Source organism: Salmo salar, chromosome 14, assembly GCF_965601325.2.
Source record: "Salmo salar chromosome 14, fSalSal1, whole genome shotgun sequence".
In the NCBI taxonomy this organism is placed as follows: domain Eukaryota; kingdom Metazoa; phylum Chordata; class Actinopteri; order Salmoniformes; family Salmonidae; genus Salmo; species Salmo salar.
This window is the reverse complement of record NC_138304.1, coordinates 3,823,308-3,844,777: the sequence shown is the minus strand read 5'-3', so window position 1 is coordinate 3,844,777 and position 21,470 is coordinate 3,823,308. Positions and strand designations below refer to the sequence as shown.

Genomic DNA, 21,470 nt, shown 5'->3' with positions numbered 1-21,470 from the left:
GTGCCATTAAACAGCTTGGAAAGTTCCAGAAAACGATGTCATGGCTTTAGAAGCTTCTGATAGGCTAATTGACATAATTTGAGTCAATTGGCAGTGTACCTGTGGATGTATTTCAAGGCCAACCTTCAAATTCAGTCCCTCTTTGCTTGACATCATGGGAAAATCAAAAGAAATCAGCCAAGACCTCAGAAAAAAATTGTAGACCTCCAGAAGTCTCGTTCATCGCCTGGGAGCAATTTCCAAATGCCTGAAGGTACCACGTTCATCTGTACAAACAATAGTACGCAAGTATAAACACCATGGGAACACAGCCGTCATACCGCTCAAGAAGGAGACGCGTTCTGTCTCCTAGAGATGAACGTACTTTGGTGCAAAAAGTGCAAATCAATCCCAGAACAACAGCAAAGGACCTTGTGAAGATCCTGGAGGAAACAGGTACAAAAGTATCTATTTCCACAGTAAAACGAGTCCTATATTGACATAACCTGAAAGGTCGCTCAGCAAGGAAGAAGCCACTGCTGCAAAACTGCCATAAAAAAGCCAGACTATGGTTTGCAACTGCACATGGGGACAAAGATCGTACTTTTTGGAGAAATGTCCTCTGGTCTGATGAAACAAAAATAGAACTGTTTGGCCATAATGACCATCGTTATGTTTGGAGGAAAAAGTGGGAGGCTTACAAGCCGAAGAACACCATCCCAACCGTGAAGCACGGGGGTGCCAGCATCATGTTGTGGGGTCATGTTGTGGGGATGCTTTGCTGCAGGAGGGACTGGTGCACTTCACAAAATAGATGGCATCATGAGGGAGGAAAGTTAAGTGGATATATTGAAGCAGCATCTCAAGACATCAATCAGGAAGTTAATGCTTGGTCGCAAATGGGTCTTCCAAGTGGACCCCAACCATACTTCCAAAGTTGTGGCAAAATGGCTTAAGGACAACAAAGTCAAGGTATTGGAGTGGCCATCACAAAGCCCTGACCTCAATCCTACAGAAAATGTGTGGGCAGAATTGAAAAAGCGTGTGCGAGCAAGGAGGCCTACAAACCTGACTGTTACACTAGCTGTTACAGGAGAAATGGGCCAAAATTCACCCAACTTATTGTGGGAAGCTTGTGGAAGGCTACCTTAAATGTTTGACCCAAGTTAAACAATTTAAAGGCATTGCTACCAAATACTAATTGAGTGTATGTAAACTTCTGACCCACTGGGAATGTGATGAAAGAAATAAAAGCTGAAATAAATCATTCTCTCTACTATTATTCTGACATTTCACATTATTAAAAAAATGTGGTGATCCTAACTGACCTAAGACAGGGACTTTTTACTACGATTAAATGTCAGGAACTGTGAAAAACTGAGTTTAAATGTATTTGGCTAAGGTGTATGTAAACTTCCAACTTCAAAAGTATATAGCATCTTTATTGTTCTTTTATTGAGTTACTTTTAATTTTTATATTTTGTTTATTTAGTAAATATTTTCTTAACTATTTCTTGAACTGCATTGTTGGTTAAGGACTTGTAAGTAAGCGTTTCACGTTAAGGTCTACACCTGTTGTATTCGGCGCATGTGACAAAAAACATTTGATTTGATTTGACTTTTTTTTACTTATTTGAGAAGAAATAGAGAATTATTTAAGTAAATTGCAAATGTGCCAATATTTTTGGCCACATCTGTATACTGTGCAAATGCAGATCTTTTTTTATATGTATAGAACAGTAACGGAGAGCAAGCTACAATGCACCTAACTTAGGAAACAAGGCATTTGTGGTTCGAGAATGGAGGCCGGCCACCATCTTTATGCACATCTGCTGTGTAAATGTCTGGCTAAACTCACAATGTTGATCATGGCCGCCAGGAAGTTGATGAGGATGGAGACAAAGACGATGACGTTGCGGGCCATGTAGGTCTCATTGATCCAGCAGCAGGACTTTCGCAGGACCAATGGCAGACACTTGTAGTCCTCCGCCGTGGTCACCAGGACTAGGAATGAGTGCAGGACGATGAGCACCGAAAACTGGATCACCATGGTAACCATCCTGCAGACATGAGCAATGGAGGGTAGATAAAGTGATCCAATCGCAGCCCTGGACAATAACACCAAGGCTGCTGAAAAATGTATGGCGACAGAATAATGTTTCAATTAAATACAGGTGAAAACAGTGAAAAGAGTTGGTGATGTGACCGTTGCAGCAACGTTGAAGGTGGGAGAGCATTAATCACATTATGGGATTTGATTGAACTATAGACGACTCCTGACAGTTCGAGACTGTCAAGACTATGTGCCATTGTCACTTCATTCTTACTCAACCGCATTGCCATGGGTGGAGTTACCATGGGTGGAGTCATCACTATCTGACGTAAGACAATAGACCAGTGCAACAAACTAGAGCACGCCATTATCCAAACCAATTAAAAATGATGTTATTGAATTGGGAATGGAAAACTGTAGTGCACTTCAAATGAGTGTGCACTTATAAGTAGTGTCCTTATTCTAAGTGTATATATCAGGAGTTGAACTCATCCACTTTCCTCTCCCCCACCCCTAGGAGTTCAGTGTTGCAATATTCTGGTATCTTTCCAAAAATGTCCAGGTTTTCTAGAAATCCCTACAGCTGTCCCTCTATTACCTGGCAGAAGGCAGCAGGCTCTGAATGGCCGTGATGAAGATGAGCACGATGAAGGCGCACACCAGGTTGGACTTGAACACTTCGTCCCTCATTTGGGAATACTGCACAGTGAGGGGAAGGGAGAAGGAAAGACAAGAAAAGAAGAGAGAGGGGTTTAAGAGACATACAAGGCCATACGAAAATCTCTAGCTCCACATTTCAATGCCACGACAGATACAGTCACGTCACAGTTCCACCACAAGCGTTAGAGAGATAGAGGTAGAAATAGGAGAGCAGAAGGAGGCTAGCTGGGGATTCTGGGGATGAGGCAGATGTTGGGTACTGTAAAGTGATTATTCAAGAAGCAAGATACTAAACCACCACAACCACAACTAGTTAAGGTCACTGAACAAAGAGGAAAACTCCATGTACGAATGGTGTTTGGATTTTGTGTGTACAGCTTGTTATGTTTGGCAATACTGTCAAAACAAATGCATTTGCAAGTGCTGTTAGCATTAGCAGCGGTGGCAAGTGATGCTAGATACTAGTAGCATCTGCTAGCTAATATACTGTCCAAGCCTTCACATATCGTTGCCGGTGAGTCACCATGCAGAGCTGGCAGACGTATGAGAAATCTCTGTCCTTTAACGACTGGGTTTGCCCTTTGACCTCTCGCACCATGACACCCTATGCAAGGTTATTATAGTTAACTATACCGAACAAAAATGTAAACACAACATGCAACAATTTCAATGATTTTACTGAGTTACAGTTCAAATAAGGAAATAAGTCAATTGAAATAAATGAATTAGGCCTTAATCTATGTATTTCACATGACTGGGCAGGGGCATAGCCATGGGTGGGCCTGGGAGAGCATGGGCATAGCCATGGGTGGGCCTGGGAGGGCATAGGCCCACCCACTTGAGAGATTGTCCCACCCACTGGGGAGCAAGGCCCAGCCAATCATAATGAGTTTTTCCCCAAAAAAGGGCTTTATTACAGACAGAAATACTCCTCAGTTTCATCAGCTGTTCAGTTTGCTGGTCTCAGGTGCAGATGACGCCGGATATGGAGGTCCTGGGCTGGCGTGGTTACACGTGGCCTGAGGTCGGTTGGACGTACAGCCAAATTCTCTAAAATGATGTTGGAGGTGGCTTATGGCAGAGAAATGAACATTCAATTATCTGGCAAAAACTCTGGTGGACATTCCTGCTGTCAGCATGCCAAAAAAACTTGAGACATCTGTGGCATTGTGTTGTGTGACAAAACTGCACATTTTAGAGTGGCCTTTTATTGTCCCCAGCACAAGGTGCATCTGTGTAATGTTCATGCCGTTTAATCAGCTTCTTGATATGCCACACCTGTCAGGTGGATGGAATACCTTGGAAAAGGAGAAATACTCACTAACAGGGATGTAACCAAATTTGTGCACAACATTTGAGAGAAATAAGCTTTTTGTGCCTATGGAACATTTCCGGGATGATTAATTTCAGCTCATGAAATCATGGGTCCAACACTACATGTTGCGTGTATATTTTTGTTCAGTATACAACTGAAACTAAAATGTTTTTTTGTTTTTTTTAATGTAAAAAACATAACATAATAAAAAATAAAATAAACATTTATGTTGGGCAAAATTCGAATGGGGTTTTCTTACTATTTTTCGAATGGGATTTTCAAGTTTCTGAATCTGGCACGTCCTATTGAGATTGGACGCGTTTGAATGATAAGGCTCAAGCAACCGACTGTAAACGAAAGTTGAGGAGTGAAATCAGGGGAGGTGCGACAGCCAAAAGTCAGACACTAATGTGGTTTTCCAACAGCAAAGCTCTGATCAAAATGGTAGTGTTGCCATTGTTTATAAACGTATTTTCCCTTCTTCCTATGTCTCCAACCCCCATATCACACACTCACAAACTGAAATAATATGTGTGTACATTTTACAATCAATTAGTGAGAGGGAGAAAGAGAAAGACTCAAACATCATATTCATTTGTATCTATCCAGACACAATCACAAACTAAACCCTAAACCCTACTCCCTATGCACTTGTGGAGATTATTTGTCACATGCTTCCTAAACAACAGGTGTTGTTCCAACAATATAGAGTTAAAGATAAAGACTTTGTAAAAATAATTAGAAAAAGAAAGTGACAAGGAATAAAGAGACTGCAAATAACAATTAAAAATAACATGGCTATATAGAGGTAGTACCAGTGCCGAGTCGATGTGCAGGGGTACGAGGTAATTGAGGTAGCTATATAGTAGGGGTATAGTGACTAGGCAATAGGATAGATAAGACAGTAGCAGCAGTGTATGTGGTGAGTATAAATGTGTGTGTGTGTGTGTGTGTGTGTGTGTGTGTGTGTGTGTGTGTGTGTGTGTGTGTGTGTGTGTGTGTGTGTGTGTGTGTGTGTGTGTGAGCATCAGTATGCATATGTGCGAGTGTTATGTGTGTGTGGGTGTGTGTGTGTGTATGTATGTGTGTGTATAAGCAACATGGTGAAACTTCCACATAGCCTATCAGAGGGCTATTACCATATTTCTTACACCTGTCAAATCCTCTCAGATCTCCACAAGTGCATAAGGCGTATGGTTTAGGGGTCTATTAGGGATTGGGCCCATGTCTTTGATCACATTTGCGTGGGTCAAACAAGAAAACCCTAATGATTGGTTGACTATAGAACCTCCCACAATGTAAGCCATGGCTGCAGGATGAAGTTGGTGAAAAGCAACTGCAGAAACTTGCAGTCACAACTTCATGACCTTTGATCACATGGTTTTTGTAAAGTTCATACAGTCGACATGTAGGCGCAAGTATCTCCATAATGCAACACACGGTGACCGATTTGACAAAAGTGATCTGCTGGAACGAGCCCATTGACTTTATAATTTAAAGGTAGACTCAGCAAGATGATGCTGCCAAAAGCAGCAAAGCAGATATTGGGCAAGTTCGAGCGGATATATTTTGTTGGTCACTGCCTTTCAAAGTGTCTTGCATTATGGGGATAAACATTTTCCAACTTGTGCCTATATGTTGACTGCATGAACATTACAAAAACCATGTGATCAGGTCATGCAGTTTTTGATGAAGTTGCCTTCAAGTCACTACAGTTGCTTCTCACCAACTGCACCATGCAGCCAACGCCTGGTAGGGAGAGGCAATATTTGTCAACCAATATTTAGGGTGTTTTTGGTTGACCCACGTGACCAAAGATGTGACTGAAACCGTAACCAACTTTGTCGCAATTCTAAAGCTACAGGCAGAACAGGGGATACAAATAAAATGATATTTGAGACCTCTCTCTAACCAATTAATTGTACACACATTATGTTTTCAGTTTGTGAGTGTGAGTTTATTTCTACATTTTTAAAGAAAAACTTTTATAAACAATAGCAGCTATGTTGACACTGCCTTGTTGATCCAAACCTTGCTGTTGGAAAACCCCTACAGTGTCCAACTTTTGACTGTCGCAGATGCACCTCCCTCGACTTCACTCCTCGACTTTGGTCTAGAGTTGCCTGCGTTACTACTCGAACACACCCAATGAGTTGAGCATGACAGAAGACTCTCACAGTCACACAGTATCTGCGCATGTGAAAGGGTGTGCTTCACGCTGCTACAACGCGGTAGCTCCGGGACCAAGAGAAGTTTAGCCTCTTACTGTGGAAATTGACCCACAACTACTGTTTACTTTGTGCATCTACGTCATCTTGCTGAGTCTACTTTTAACCTATGACCTGACAAATCCCCTTATGCATTACTGCCCCACAGTGGCAAGAAGTGACATCCCCAAAAAAACAAAAACACATAAATGGCTCCTAGTCACCCACACACAGGCTACTTTCTGTCCCTAACACTAAAACGAAATAATATAAAAATGAAATAGAAACATTTTTTTTATAAAACTTATACTTAATAAAAATGAGTAAATCAGATCTGAAAACAAACTACTTTGTAAATCTTAAAATGAGTAGAAATAAAAACTAATATAAAAACACAAAACTATAATAACCTTGACACACTGCCCCCTTTCTCTCTGTCTCTTCCTCAAAGAGTGCTGGGGAAATTAGCAAGAGGATGCTTCATGTTTGTCACGACTAGACCAAAAATAAGGACATTCAAAAGCAACTCACTGGGCATTGGGCAGAAACTAACCGAAAAGGGGTTGGGACTTGAAATGTTTAGCTTAAGATGGTTGCACAATAAAAGGGAAACACAGGTAAGGGGGGCAAAGGTCAACTGAAAAGGTCAACTCAAAGGTCAAGGGTGTAGAAAAGTGACTTTAGTCATGGAACAAAAAGTAAGAAGGAAAAATAACAGCAAAAAAGCTGAACATGTCAACTTTTTCAACAAGGTTTTAAAGGAGAACAGGTCCATGGCATGGATATTTGGTCATGAGTAAACTTAAGGGGATTCTTCATTCTTAGAAAAGTCAATCAGCCATTTTGGGAAAAAAACAGTTTAATTAGCTACCTACCCTAAAATTATCAGTAAAAAAATGATCAATTTATTCTCTGAATTATTTAAATTAGATATCAGTCATTGATCTAAATGCACTGTAAGTACAAGATCTGTGCAGTTTAAAAAGTATTTCTGAATTGAATTTTATTCTTCATTCTTAGAAAAGTCAATCAGCCATTTTGGGAAAAAAAACACTTTAATTAGCTACCTACCCTAAAATTATCAGTAAAAAAATGATCAATTTATTCTCTGAATTACTTAAATTAGATATCAGTCATTGATCTCAATGCACTGTAACTACAAGATCTGTGCAGTTTAAAAAGTATTTCTGAATTGAATTTTATTAGCCTTTAGGATAGTTTTCAAATACTGTATGCAGATGCTAGATCTGATCTAACAGAAGCCAAAATATGCCATCCTGCAAAATGAGGACTAAAGGCCTGTATTCAAACCAACGCAGATCAACAACATTGCACAGCAATTGAATATTTATACTATATCGGAAGTATAACTGCGGTAACAGAAAACAAATCACAACTCCTACTTTCCCTGGCACTGTTTCCAAATGGAAACGTTTAATCATTTGTGGCACAAATCCCATTCAAGTCATGGTACCGATATTAGCATATTTAGAGCACCATGTCCAAATCATACAAAAGTACCTAAAATTGATTGTGAAGTTCAACATAATCATTTACAGATTTGAACAGAATCTGCGAAGAATTATAATATCGGTACCAGGACTTGAATGGGATTTGTGCCACACATTAGCGTTTGGAAACAGCAGTTTGTAAATTTAGGGTGGCACGTAGCCTAGCTGTTAGGGTGTTGGGCCAGTAACTGAAAGGTTGTTGGTTTGAATACCCGAGCTGACAAGGTGAAAATCTGTTGCTGTGCCCATGACCAATGTACTTAATCCTAAATTGCTCCTGGGTGTGCTGAACTACTATGGCTGACCCTGTAAAACACCACATCACTGCACATACAGGTGAAGTTGGAAGTTTACATACACCTTAGCTAAATACATTTAAACTCAGTGTTTCACAATTCCTGACATTTAGTCCTAGTAAAAATTCCCTGTCTTAGGTCAGTTAGGATCACCACTTTATTTTAAGAATGTAAAATATCAGAATAATAGTAGAGAGAATGATTTATTTAAGCTTTTATTTCTTTCATCACATTCCCAGTGGGTCAGAAGGTTACATACACTCAATTAGTATTTGGTAGCGTTGCCTTTAAATTGTTTAACTTGGGTCAAACGTTTAAGGTAGCCTTCCACTAGCTTCCCACAAAAAGTTGGGTGAATTTTGGCCCATTCCTCCTGAAACAGCTAGTGTAACTGAGTCAGGTTTGTAGGCCTCCTTGCGCGCACACACCTTTTCAGTTCTGCCCACACATTTTCTATAGGATTGAGGTCAGGGCTTTGTGATGGCTACTCCAATACCTTGACTTTGTTGTCCTTAAGCCATTTTGCCACAACTTTGGAAGTATGCTTGGGGTCATTGTCCATTTGGAAGACCCATTTGCGACCGAGCTTTAACTTCCTGACTGATGTCTTGAGATGTTGCATCAATATATCCACATCATTTTCCTGCCTCATGATGCCATCTATTTTGTGAAGTGCACCAGTACTTGCGTACTATTGTTTGTACAGATGAATGTGGTACCTTCAGGCATTTGGAAATTGCTCCCAAGGATGAACCAGACTTGTGGAGGGCTACACATTTTTTTCTGAGGTCTTGGCTGATTTCTTTTGATTTTCCCATGATGTCAAGCAAAGAGGCACTGAGTTTGAAGGTAGGCCTTGAAATAGATCCACAGGTACACCTCCAATTGACTCAAATGATGTCAATTGGCCTATCAGAAGCTTCTAAAGCCATGACATCATTTTCTGGAATTTTCCAAGCTGTTTAAAGGCACAGTCAACTTAGTGTATATAAACTTCTGACCCACTGGAATTGTGATATAGTGAATTATAAGTGAAATTATCTGTCTGTAAACAATTGTTGGAAAAATTACTTGTGTCATGCACAAAGTAGATGTCCTAACCGACTTGCCAAAACTATAGTTTGTTAACAAGAAATATGTGGATTGGTTGAAAAACAAGTTTTAATGACTCCAACCTAAGTGGATGTAAACTTCTGACTTCAACTGTGTATATATATATATATATATATACACAGTTGAAGTCAGAAGTTTACATATATATATATATATATATATATATATATATATATATATATATTTTGGTTTTTTTTGGCTGTTACCGCAGTTACACATCTGAATCACAGGATCACAGTCAATCGTAGTGCGATGTCATTTATCTACATTGGTTTGAATCCCAACCTATTAGACTACTAACTGACTCCTAACTTCAATTTAAATAACATTTTCACTTAGTCATGCATTGATGTCAATGGGAGACTAAGAGACAATTTTACTTAAAAGTAGAAGTTAGAAACTTGCAGAAATTTGAATACAAATAGATTTATTTAAAAATAAAATATTTCTCAATGTATTTATTTTGATTTCTTTTATTTACTGTTCTCTCAAAAATTAATGTGACGTGACCCATGCAAGTGTGCAGTTTTGTGTTTCTTAAGAAATAAAAAAACATGCTTCTATATTAGTGAGGGAGTTGGTAGGTGAAGTTCCTTTAGCTTACTCATGATAAAAATACAAATAAATGATTCTGAAATTGATATCTACTATAGATAATAAATTAAAAAAGGAAATCTGTCTTAACCCCAGCTACCTTTTCTTCCAGGCTGGAGTCTTTAAACATCAGTGAGAAAGGCTTGATATGCTCTCTTCTCAACTTATCACCACTCCGTAAGTCGATGGCACTCTCTATTCCCTTGTTAATTTCCTCAGGACCAGAGTGGATATGCAAAGCTTGTGCAAGATGGTTTGGAAGCAGATTTATAGAATTTCTTGTTAGGGCAGCCAGAGTCTAGGGGAAAGCACATGCAAATATAATACATCTACTTGTCCTGTTTTAATTTCGTTACAAAAATAAGAAAACATACATACACAAATTATAAAAACTCAAACTAAACCAAAATGCAACAGTCTTGATTAAATAGACATGCTCAGAAGTGAATGCATCTCAAACTCATTCATTTAAATATTTCTGTGATGGCAACAGTTTGTGACAAAAAAAAAAAAGCTCACGTACACACAGGTAGAATACAGTTGTCTAGAATAATTAATGATCAGTATATTGCACATAACAATACAAAAGAAACAACAAAAAACTAATCTGACAAAATTAACAAAAACATTGTAAAAAAATGTTGAGTGACAAACATGAAGAAATAGCATACACACCATTTCCTAATTATTATCAAAAGTATTCAAAATTCCACAACATTCTTTAACAAAGCTTCTACTGACACTCACTCAGCTCCTACTCACAATGACTCAATTCCTACTGACACTAACTCAACATCTGCTGAATGAACTCCTACTGATACTGAAACAACTTCTACTGAGAATGATTCAACTCCTAACCCTTACTGAGACCCACTTAACTCCTACTGACACTGACTCAACTCCTACTGAGACTAACTCAACTATTACTAACATTGACTCAACTCCTATTGACAATGACTCAACTCTTACTGAGAATGACAACAACGCAATTCTTACTGAGACTGAGAGTATCCTAATATGCAATCTCCACCAGCCCATAGATAATGAACTATGAGACAGACAGCTTTTCTGGTACTGGCGAAATTATGCATCAGCAACATTTCTATGGATATACTGTATATATAAACTCAGCAAAAAAAGAAACAACCCTTTTTCAGGACCCTGTCTTTCAAAGATAATTTGAAAAAAATCTAAATAACTTCACTGATCTTCATTGTAACGGGTTTAACTTCTTTGGGATAGGGGGCAGTATTTTCACGGCCGGATAAAAAACGTACCCGATTTAATCTGGTTACTACTCCTGCCCAGAAACTAGAATATGCATATAATTAGTAGATTTGGATAGAAAAGACTCTAAAGTTTCTAAAACTGTTTGAATGGTGTCTGTGAGTATAACAGAACTCATATGGCAGGCCAAAACCTGAGAAGATTCCATACAGGATGTGCCCTGTCTGACAATCTGTTGTCCTTCTGTTGCATCTCTATCAACATTACAGCATCTGTGCTGTAACGTGACACTTTCTAAGGCTTCCATTGGCTCTCTAAAGCCGCCAGAAAGTGGAATGGGGTGTCTGCTGTCTCTGGGCAAAGTACAACAGCTCTGTTTGTAAGTGGTCAGCCTGGGGACAGTGAGACTGAGATGCGCGTTCACGAGACTTCTCAATTATTTTTCTTTCAGCCTTTGAATGAATACAACGTTGCCCGGGTTGGAATATTATCGCTATTTTATGAGAAAAATCGCATAAAAATTGATTTTAAACAGCGTTTGACATGCTTCTAAGTACGGTAATGGAATATTTTGAAATGTTTTGTCACGAAATGCGCTCGCGCGTTACCCTTCAGATAGTAACCTGAACGCACGAACAAAACGGAGGTATTTGGATATAACTATGGATTATTTGGAACCAAAACAACATTTGTTGTTGAAGTAGAAGTCCTGGGAGTGCATTCTGACGAAGAACAGCAAAGGTAAACCAATTTTTCTAATAGTAATTCTGAGTTAAGTGAGCCCCAAACTTGGTGGGTGTCAAATTAGCTAGCCTGTGATGGCCGAGCTATGTACTCAGAATATTGCAAAATGTGCTTTCGCCGAAAAGCTATTTTAAAATCGGACATAGCGATTGCATAAAGGAGTTCTGTATCTATAATTCTTAAAATAATTGTTATGTATTTTGTCAATGTTTATCATGAGTGATTTAGTAAATTCACCGGAAGTTTTCGGTGGGTATGCTAGTTCTGAACATCACATGCTAATGTAAAAAGCAGTTTTTTTATATAAATATGAACTTGATTGAACAAAACATGCATGTATTGTATAACATAATGTCCTAGGAGTGTCATCTGATGACGACCATCAAAGGTTAGTGCTGCATTTAGCTGTGGTCTGGGTTTATGTGACATATATGCTTGCTTGGAAAATGGCTGTGTGATTATTTGTGTCTATGTACTCTCCTAACATAATCTAATATTTTGCTTTCGCTGTAAAGCCTTTTTGAAATCGGACAATGTGGTTAGATTAACGAGAGTCTTATCTTTAAAATGGTGTAAAATAGTTGATTGTTTGAGAAAATTGAATTGTGGTATTTTAGCTTGTTTTGTATTTCGCGCCGTGCGATGCCATTGGCTGTTGGCTAAGGGTTCCGCTAGCGGAACGTCTGTCCTCAAAAGGTTAAACACTGTTTCCCATGCTTGTTCAATGAACCACAAACAATTAATGAACATGCACCTGTGGAACAGCTTACAGACGGTAGGCAATTAAGGTCACAGTTATGAAAACTCAGGACACTAAAGAGGTCTGTCTACTGACTCTGAAAAACACCAAAAGAAAGATGCCCAGGGTTCCTGCTCATCTGCGTGAACGTGCCTTATGCATGCTGCAAGGAGGCATGAAGACTGCAGATGTGGCCAGGGCAATAAATTGCAATGTCCGTACTGTGAGACGCCTAAGACAGCGCTACAGGGAGACAGAACGGACAGCTGATCGTCCTCGCAGTGGCAGACCATGTATAACAACACCTGCACAGGATCGGTACATCCGAACATCACACCTGCGGGACAGGTACATGATGGCAAAAACAACTGCCCGAGTTACACCAGGAACGTACAATCCGTCCATCAGTGCTCAGACTGTCCGCAATAGGCCTGTTGTAAGGCAGGTCCTCACCAGCAACAACGTCACCTATGGGCACAAACCCACCGTTGCTGGACCAGACAAGACCGGTCAAAAAGTGCTCTTCACTGACACGTCACGGTTTTGTCTCATGGTCGGATTCGCATTTGTCGTCAAAGGAATGAGCGTTACACCGAGGCCTGTACTCTGGAGCGAGATCAATTTGGAGGTGGAGGGTCCATCATGGTCTGGGGCGGTGTGTCACAGCATCATCGGACTGAGCTTGTTGTCATTGCAGGCAATCTCAACGCTGTCCGTTACAGGGAAGAAATCCTCCTCCCTCATGTGGTACCCTTCCTGCAGGCGCATCCTGACATGACCCTCCAGCATGATAATGCCACCAGCCATATTGCATTTTATGTGCGTGATTACCTGTAAGACAGGAATGGCAGTGTTCTGCCATGGCCAGCGAAGAGCCCGGATCTCAATCCCATTGAGCACGTCTGGGACCTGTTGGATCGGAGGGTAAGGGCTAGGGCCATCCCCCCCAGAAATGTCCGGGAACTTCCAGGTGCCTTGGCTGAAGAGTGGGGTAAAATCTCACAGGAGGAGATGCACTGCAGTACTTAATGTAGCTGGTGGCCACACCAGATACTGACTGTTACTTTTGATTTTGACCCCCCCCCCCTTTGTTGTGGGACACATTATTCCATTTCTGTCAGTCACGTGTCTGTGGAACTTGTTCAGTTTCTGTCTCAGTTGTTGAATCTTGTTATGTTCATACAAATATACTGCTCAAAAAAATAAAGGTAACACTTAAACAACACATCCTAGATCTGAATGAAAGAAATTATCTTATTAAATACTTTTTTCTTTACATAGTTGAATGTGCTGACAACAAAATCACACAAAAATAATCAATGGAAATCCAATTTATCAACCCATGGAGGTCTGGATTTGGAGTCACACTCAAAATTAAAGTGGAAAACCACACTACAGGCTGATCCAACTTTGATGTAATGTCCTTAAAACAAGTCAAAATGAGGCTCAGTAGTGTGTGTGGCCTCCACGTGCCTGTATGACCTCCCTACAATGCCTGGGCATGCTCCTGATGAGGTGGCGGATGGTCTCCTGAGGGATCTCCTCCCAGACCTGGACTAAAGCATCCGCCAACTCCTGGACAGTCTGTGGTGCAACGTGGCGTTGGTGGATGATGTCCCAGATGTGCTCAATTGGATTCAGGTCTGGGGAACGGGCGGGCCAGTCCATAGCATCAATGCCTTCCTCTTGCAGGAACTGCTGACACACTCCAGCCACATGAGGTCTAGCATTGTCTTGCATTAGGAGGAACCCAGGGCCAACCGCACCAGCATATGGTCTCACAAGGGGTCTGAGGATCTCATCTCGGTACCTAATGGCAGTCAGGCTACCTCTGGCGAGCACATGGAGGGCTGTGCGGCCCCCCAAAGAAATGCCACCCCACACCATGACTGACCCACCGCCAAACCGGTCATACTGGAGGATGTTGCAGGCAGCAGAACGTTCTCCATGGCGTCTCCAGACTCTGTCACGTCTGTCACGTGCTCAGTGTGAACCTGCTTTCATCTGTGAAGAGCACAGGGCGCCAGTGAATTTGCCAATCTTGGTGTTCTCTGGCAAATGCCAAACGTCCTTCACGGTGTTGGGCTGTAAGCACAACCCCCACCTGTGGATGTCGGGCCTTCATACCACCCTCATGGAGTCTGTTTCTGACCGTTTGAGCAGACACATGCACATTTGTGGTCTGCTGGAGGTCATTTTGCAGGGCTCTGGCAGTGCTTCTCCTGCTCCTCCTTGCACAAAGGCGGAGGTAGCGGTCCTGCTGCTGGGTTGTTGCCCTCCTACGGACTCCTCCACGTCTCCTGATGTACTGGCCTGTCTCCTGGTAGCGCCTCCATGCTCTGGACACTACGCTGACAGACACAGCAAACCTTCTTGCCACAGCTCGCATTGATGTGCCATCCTGGATGAGCTGCACTACCTGAACCACTTGTGTGGGTTGTAGACTCCGTCTCATGCTACCACTAGAGTGAAAGCACCGCCAGCATTCAAAAGTGACCAAAACATCAGCCAGGAAGCATAGGAACTGAGAAGTGGTCTGTGGTCCCCACCTGCAGAACCACTCCTTTATTGGGGGTGTCTTGCTAATTGCCTATAATTGCCACCTGTTGTCTATTCCATTTGCACAACAGCATGTGAAATGTATTGTCAATCAGTGTTGCTTCCTGAGTGGACAGTTTGATTTCACAGAAGTGTGATTGACTTGGAGTTACATTGTGTTGTTTAAGTGTTCCCTTTATTTTTTGGAGCAGTGTATTTACACGTGTTAAGTTTGCTGAAAATAAACGCAGTTGACAGTGAGAGGACGTTTATATCTTCATTGCTTGCTGTTTGGGATTTTAGGCTGGGTTTCTGTGTAAGCACTTTGTCACATCTGCCGATGTAAAAAGGGCTTTATAAACAAATGTGATTTAATTTGAGTCAATCTCAGTAACAGTTGAGTCATTGTCACTAGGAGTTGAGTCGAGTCAGCAACAATTGAGTCATTGTCTGTGGGAGTTTAGTCAATCTCTGTAAGAGTTGATTCAGTCTCAGTAGAAGGTCAGTCTGTGTCAGTAGGAGTTGAATCAGTCTCAGTAAGAGTTGAGTCAGTCTCAGTAGGTTTTGCATCAGCCTGTCGGAATTCATTCAGACTCTCCTAGATCCCTTCTATTCTTTCCTCCAAGATCCCCTAATTTATCCTTTCCTTGCTTCATTTCCTTTCCTGCTTTCCTACATCCCTTTCTTTCTATCCTCACTCAGTTTCTTCACCTCCCCTCTTTTGCTGTCCTAGCGGACTTTCTTCCCATCCTGGGGTATGACAGTTAAACTAAACTCATGAGGCATTTACATTCTTCAAGAATCAATGTTTAAGTATTATAGCGATCCTATCAATATGAGCCACGTTACAATTCCCACCAAGTGAGTTAACCATATTGGCGCAATGCATAGGGTGTTTCCCTTAGAAGAATATAAAATACCATTTAGCTAATGTTTTTATACAAAGCAATTTACAGTAGTGAATGCATACATTTTCACACGTGTCTCCCATGGGGATCGAATCCACAAACCTTGTGTTGCAAGTGCCTTGCTCTTAGGGTTGCACATTTTGGGGAATATTCAGAGGTGGAAACTTTCCGTGGGAATTAACGGGAATATATGCAAATTAATATTAATACCATTTAAATAGATGTTTTTTGCATTGGATATATTTACCATATCATATGGAGATAGAAACAGAAACCTTTTACCTTATAAATAGACATAATTGCAAATTATTTAATCCTTCCAATACAAATAAAAAAAAACATTTTTAGTTATGAATTGATTTGACTCTTCACATTGGATGATTTCACTGAACAACAAAAGAAAGGGAATATTGAATGATCCCCAATGATCCATTGCATCTCCCAAAAACGTTTTCTGTAAAATGATACTAAAGCTTTGGTTGTCTTCCTCTCAGGCTTCCATGTCTTCTCCCTGGACCTGCTCAATGTCCACCTCTTCGACATCAGACTCTGAGGCCTCATCTTCACTGTCACTTTCCAACCTTGTTGAGGATGGCTCACTGTCAGGCTCAAAAAGCCTCAAATTTGCCCAGATGGCCACCAATTTTTCAACCCTTGTATTGGTCAGCCTGTTGCATGCTTTGGTGTGAGTGTTCCCAAACAAGGACCAGTTGCGCTCTGAGGTGGCTGACATTGGTGGGATTTGGAGGATGATGGAGGCAACAGGGAAAAGAGCCTCAGGGGAAAGAGCCTTCCAACAGGTGGCTGATGAGATATGTTGGCACTACTGCCATATTGCTTCTCCATCCCAAAGCCCTTGCTTGGAAGTGTACTTTGCAAGACTGCCAAGAACCTTGTCCTCATCCAGGCCAAGGTGGCGAGACACGGTAGTGATGACACCATAGGTCTTGTTGATCTCTGCACCAGACAGGATGCTTTTGCCAGCATACTTGGGGTCCAACATGTACGCTGCGGCGTGTATGGGCTTCAGGCAGAAGTCTTCACACATTTTAATGTATTTCAAAATGGCAGTTTCCTCTGCTTGGAGCAACAGTGAAGTGGGCAGGGCAGTACGGATTTCTTCTCTTACATCTGCAAGCAGAGTCTGAACATCAGACAGGATGGCATTGTCTCCCTCAATTTGTGCAATGGCTACTGCTATAGGTTTCAGGTTGCTTACCACTCTCTCACAAAATACATCATCCAGAAGGATCCTCTTGGGGCTGTCCATATCGGCAGACTGTGATATGGCCATTTCTTGGAGAGACTCCTTCCCCTCCAGGAAACTGTCAAACATGATGACAACACCACCCCAACGGGTGTTGCTGGGCAGCTTCAATGTGGTACTCTTATTCTTTTCACTTTGCTTGGTGAGGTAGATTGCTGCTATAACTTCATGACCCTTCACATACAGTGAGGGAAAAAAGTATTTGATCCCCTGCTGATTTTGTACATTTGCCCACTGACAAAGAAATGATCAGTCTACAATTTTAATGGTAGGTTTATTTGAACAGTGAGAGACAGAATAACAACAAAAAAATCCTGAAAAACGCATGTCAAAAATTAGAGGTCGACCGATTATGATTTTTCAACGCCGATACCGATACCGATTATTGGAGGACAAAAAAAGCCGCTACCGGTTAATCGGCCGATTTTTTTTTGTAATTTTTTTGTAATTATTTTTTATTTATTTATTTGTAATAATGACAATTACAAAAATACTGAATGAACACTTATTTTAACTTAATATAATACATCAATAAAATCTAGTTAGCCTCAAATAAATAATGAAACATGTTCAATTTGGTTTAAATAATGCAAAACAAAGTGTTGGAGAAGAAAGTAAAAGTGCAATATGTGCCATGTAAGAAAGCTAAAGTTTAAGTGCCTTGCTCAGAACATGGGAACATATGAAAGCTGGTGGTTCCTTTTAACATGAGTCTTCAATATTCCCAGGTAAGAAGTTTTAGGTTGTAGTTATTATAGGACTATTTCTCTCTATACGATTTGTATTTCATATACCTTTGACTATTGGATGTTCTTATAGGCACTTTAGTATTGCCAGTGTAACAGTATAGCTTCCGTCCCTCTCCTCGCTCCTACCTGGGCTCGAACCAGGAACACATCGACAACAGCCACCCTCAAAGCAGCGTTACCCATGTAGAGGAAGGGAAACAACTACTCCAAGACTCAGAGCGAGTGACGTTTGAAACGCTATTAGCGCGCACCCGCTAACTAGCTAGCCATTTCACATCGGTTACACCAGCCTAATCTCGGGAGTTGATAGGCTTGAAGGGGTGGGTATAATTTGTGGAACGTTCCAACAGGAATCTGTTCCAAAAAACGTAAAGTAAAAGGTTGCCAACCAACAACTCATACAAAGTAGCAACGCATACAAACCTAGCTAACTAGCTGCCGAATAGGCATCAACTCACCACGTAGCTTATTCTTAATGTTTGTCCATAGGCAACCAGAGTGAGGACAGACATTTTTCGGAATAAACGTGATGAGTGAAAAACGCAATGAAATAGACCACTCTCTACCCGGTATCTTATTCTACCGCTATACAACTTTGTATGCTTTGTTTTTTGGCAACCTTGTTATTTACGAAATTTTTTGAATAGATTCCTGTTGGAACGTTCCACAAGTTATACCCACCCGGCTTGAAGTCATAAACAGCGCAATGCTTGAAGCACAGCGAAGGGCTGCTGGCAAAACGCAGTAAAGTGCTGTTTGAATGAATGCTTACGAGCCTGCTGGTGCCTACCACCGCTCAGTCAGACTGCTCTATCAAATCATAGACTTAATTATAATATAATAAACACACAGAAATATGAGCCTTAGGTAATTAATATGGTCGAATCCGGAAACTATCATCTTGAAAACAAAATGTTTTTCTTTCAATGAAATAGGGAACCGTTCCGTATTTTATCTAACGGGTGGCATCCCTAAGTCTAAATATTCCTGTTACATTGCACAACCTTCAATGTTATGTCATAATTACATAAAATTCTGGCAAATTAGTTCGCAACGAGCCAGGCGGCCCAAACTGTTGCATATACCCTGACTCTGCGTGCAATGAACGCTAGAGATGTGACACATTTTCATGTTAGCAGGCAATATTAACTAAATATGCAGGTTTAAAAATATATACTTGTGTATTGATTTTAAAGAAAGGCATTGATGTTTATGGTTAGGTACATTGGTGCAACGACAGTGCTTTTTTCGCAAATGCACTTAAATCAACACCCGTTTGTCGAAGGCATCGCATCAATTTTATGCAATGCAGGACACGTTAGATAAACTAGTAATATCATCAACCATGTGTAGTTAACTAGTGATTATGTTAAGATTGATAGTTTTTTATAAGATAAGTTTAATGCTAGCTAGCAACTTACCTTGGCTTCTTCTTGCTGCCCTCGCATAAAAGGTAGTCAGCCTGCCATGCAGGCTCCTCGTGGAGTACAATGTAAGGCAGGCGGTTAGAGCGTGGTACTAGTAACCGAAGGTTGCAAAAACAAATCACCCCTGAACAAGGCAGTTAACCCCCGTTCCTAGGCCATCTTTGAAAATAAGAATGTGTTCTTAACCTCTTGGCGTTCCCCTAGGATAGGGGGCGCTAAAGTGATTTTTGAAAAACATTCGTGCCCATTTTAAACGGCCTCCTACTCAAACTCAGAAGCTAGGATATGCATATAATTAATACTTGTGGATAGAAAACACCCTAAAGTTTCTAGAACTGTTTGAATGGTGTCTGTGAGTATAACAGAACTCATATGGCAGTCAAAACCTCGAGACAGATCGAAACAGGAAGTGGAATTCTGAATTGCGAACTCAACTTCATCACGTTGCCTATTAATCACACCGTGAGCTATGGTTCATTGAGCACTTCCTATTGCTTCCACTAGATGTCCCCAGTCTTCACAAATTGGTTTGAGCCTTCTACTGTTAAAACTGAATGAATGAGACGCTGTGGAACGTAGTCACACGGAGAGGGCCATCACCATTATGACGCCGGCGCCCCTGGTTACCCTCCCCTTTCAAAACGTTTTGAAACACAATGCAATCATCCCCCTCGAATATTATTGGCTCTCTTGTTGAAAAACGCCCTGAAGATTTATGTTATACAACGTTTGACATGTTTGAACGAACCTAAATGGGAAAAAAATGCATTTTCTCGAAATGGCTGTCCCGTGGCCGACGGAAGTTTTGGAGCAGCCTTCAGACGCGCTAACAAGAACAAGTTCTTGGAACATAAAGGAGTATTTTTTTCGAACGAAAATACATTTGTTGTGGACCTGGGATTCCTGGAAGTGCTTTCTGATGAAGACAACCAAAGGTAAGGGATTATTGACAATAGTATACAAGACTAGATGTGATATGCGATTGTTCCAAGATGGCGCTGACCTGTAACGTTAGCCTATTTTTCAGAGTATCGCATCCCCTTTCATCGCAAAGTATGATTACCCAGTAAAGTTCATTTTAAATCTGGCATTACAGGTGCTTTCAAGAGATATTCATCTATAAATCTTAGAATGACAATATTACATTTAAAAAAAAATTCGAATAGTAATTTAGTAAATTGTAGTTCTGTTTCATCGGATGCATTTGAGGGAAAATAGTTAGTCAACGTTACGCACCGATGTAAAATGTTGTTTTTATATATAAATATGAACTTTATCGAACAAAAGAATGCATGTATTGTGTAACATGATGTCCTAGGTGTGTCATCTGATGAAGATTGTCAAAGGTTAGTGCTGCATTTAGCTGTTTTGTGGTTATTTGTGATGCATGTGGTTGGTCGGAAAATGGCTATGTGGCTACTTTTACGATATACTCCTCTAACATAATCTAATGTTTTGCTTTTTCTGTAAAGCCTTTTTGAAATCGGACAACGTGGTTCGATTCAGGAGAGGTGTATCTATAAAACGATATAATTTGAATTATTATTATTTTTTTATTATTAAATTTTGTTATGCTAATGGCGATATGATTTTTCGCTGGATGTCCGGCCGCACAGGGGTTAATCTGACTTGCCTAGTTAAATAAAGGTGTAAAAAAATATATTATTATTGAAAAAAATAATAATAATTTAAAAAAATGTAAAAAATTATTATTATTATTATTATTATTATTTATTTTTTTAAATCGGCAGATCAGTGGCCAAAAATACCGATTACCGATTGTTATGAAAACTTGAAATTGGCCCTAATTAATCGGCCATTCCGATTAATCGGTCGACCTCTATCAAAAATGTTATAAATTGATTTGCATTTTAATGAGGGAAATAAGTATTTGACCCCCTCTCAATCAGAAAGATTTCTGGCTCCCAGGTGTCTTTTATACAGGTAACGAGCTGAGATTAGGAGCACACTCTTAAAGAGAATGCTCCTAATCTCTGCTTGTTGCCTGTATGAAAGACACCTGTCCACAGAAGCAATCAATCAATCAGATTCCAAACTCTCCACCATGGCCAAGACCAAAGAGCTCTCCAAGGATGTCAGGGACAAGATTGTAGACCTACACAAGGCTGGAATGGGCTACAAG

At 40.5% G+C, this 21,470-nt stretch overlaps 1 protein-coding gene across 2 annotated transcripts in view; it reads right to left on the bottom strand.

Annotated features, from left to right (window-relative positions):
- adcy8 (adenylate cyclase 8 (brain)) overlaps positions 1-21,470 on the bottom strand; it is a 302,457-nt gene that overhangs the window by 82,887 nt on the left and 198,100 nt on the right. Inside the window, exons 8-10 of one of the 2 annotated variants that reach the window (XM_014139104.3) lie at positions 9,829-10,026; positions 2,631-2,731; positions 1,838-2,039 (exon numbers count right to left, since the gene is read on the bottom strand). In XM_014139104.3, coding sequence (XP_013994579.1) covers positions 1,838-2,039; positions 2,631-2,731; positions 9,829-10,026 — 501 coding nt within the window. The remainder of the gene's footprint in view (positions 1-1,837; positions 2,040-2,630; positions 2,732-9,828; positions 10,027-21,470) is intronic. The other variant, XM_014139106.3, reaches the window with a different exon arrangement.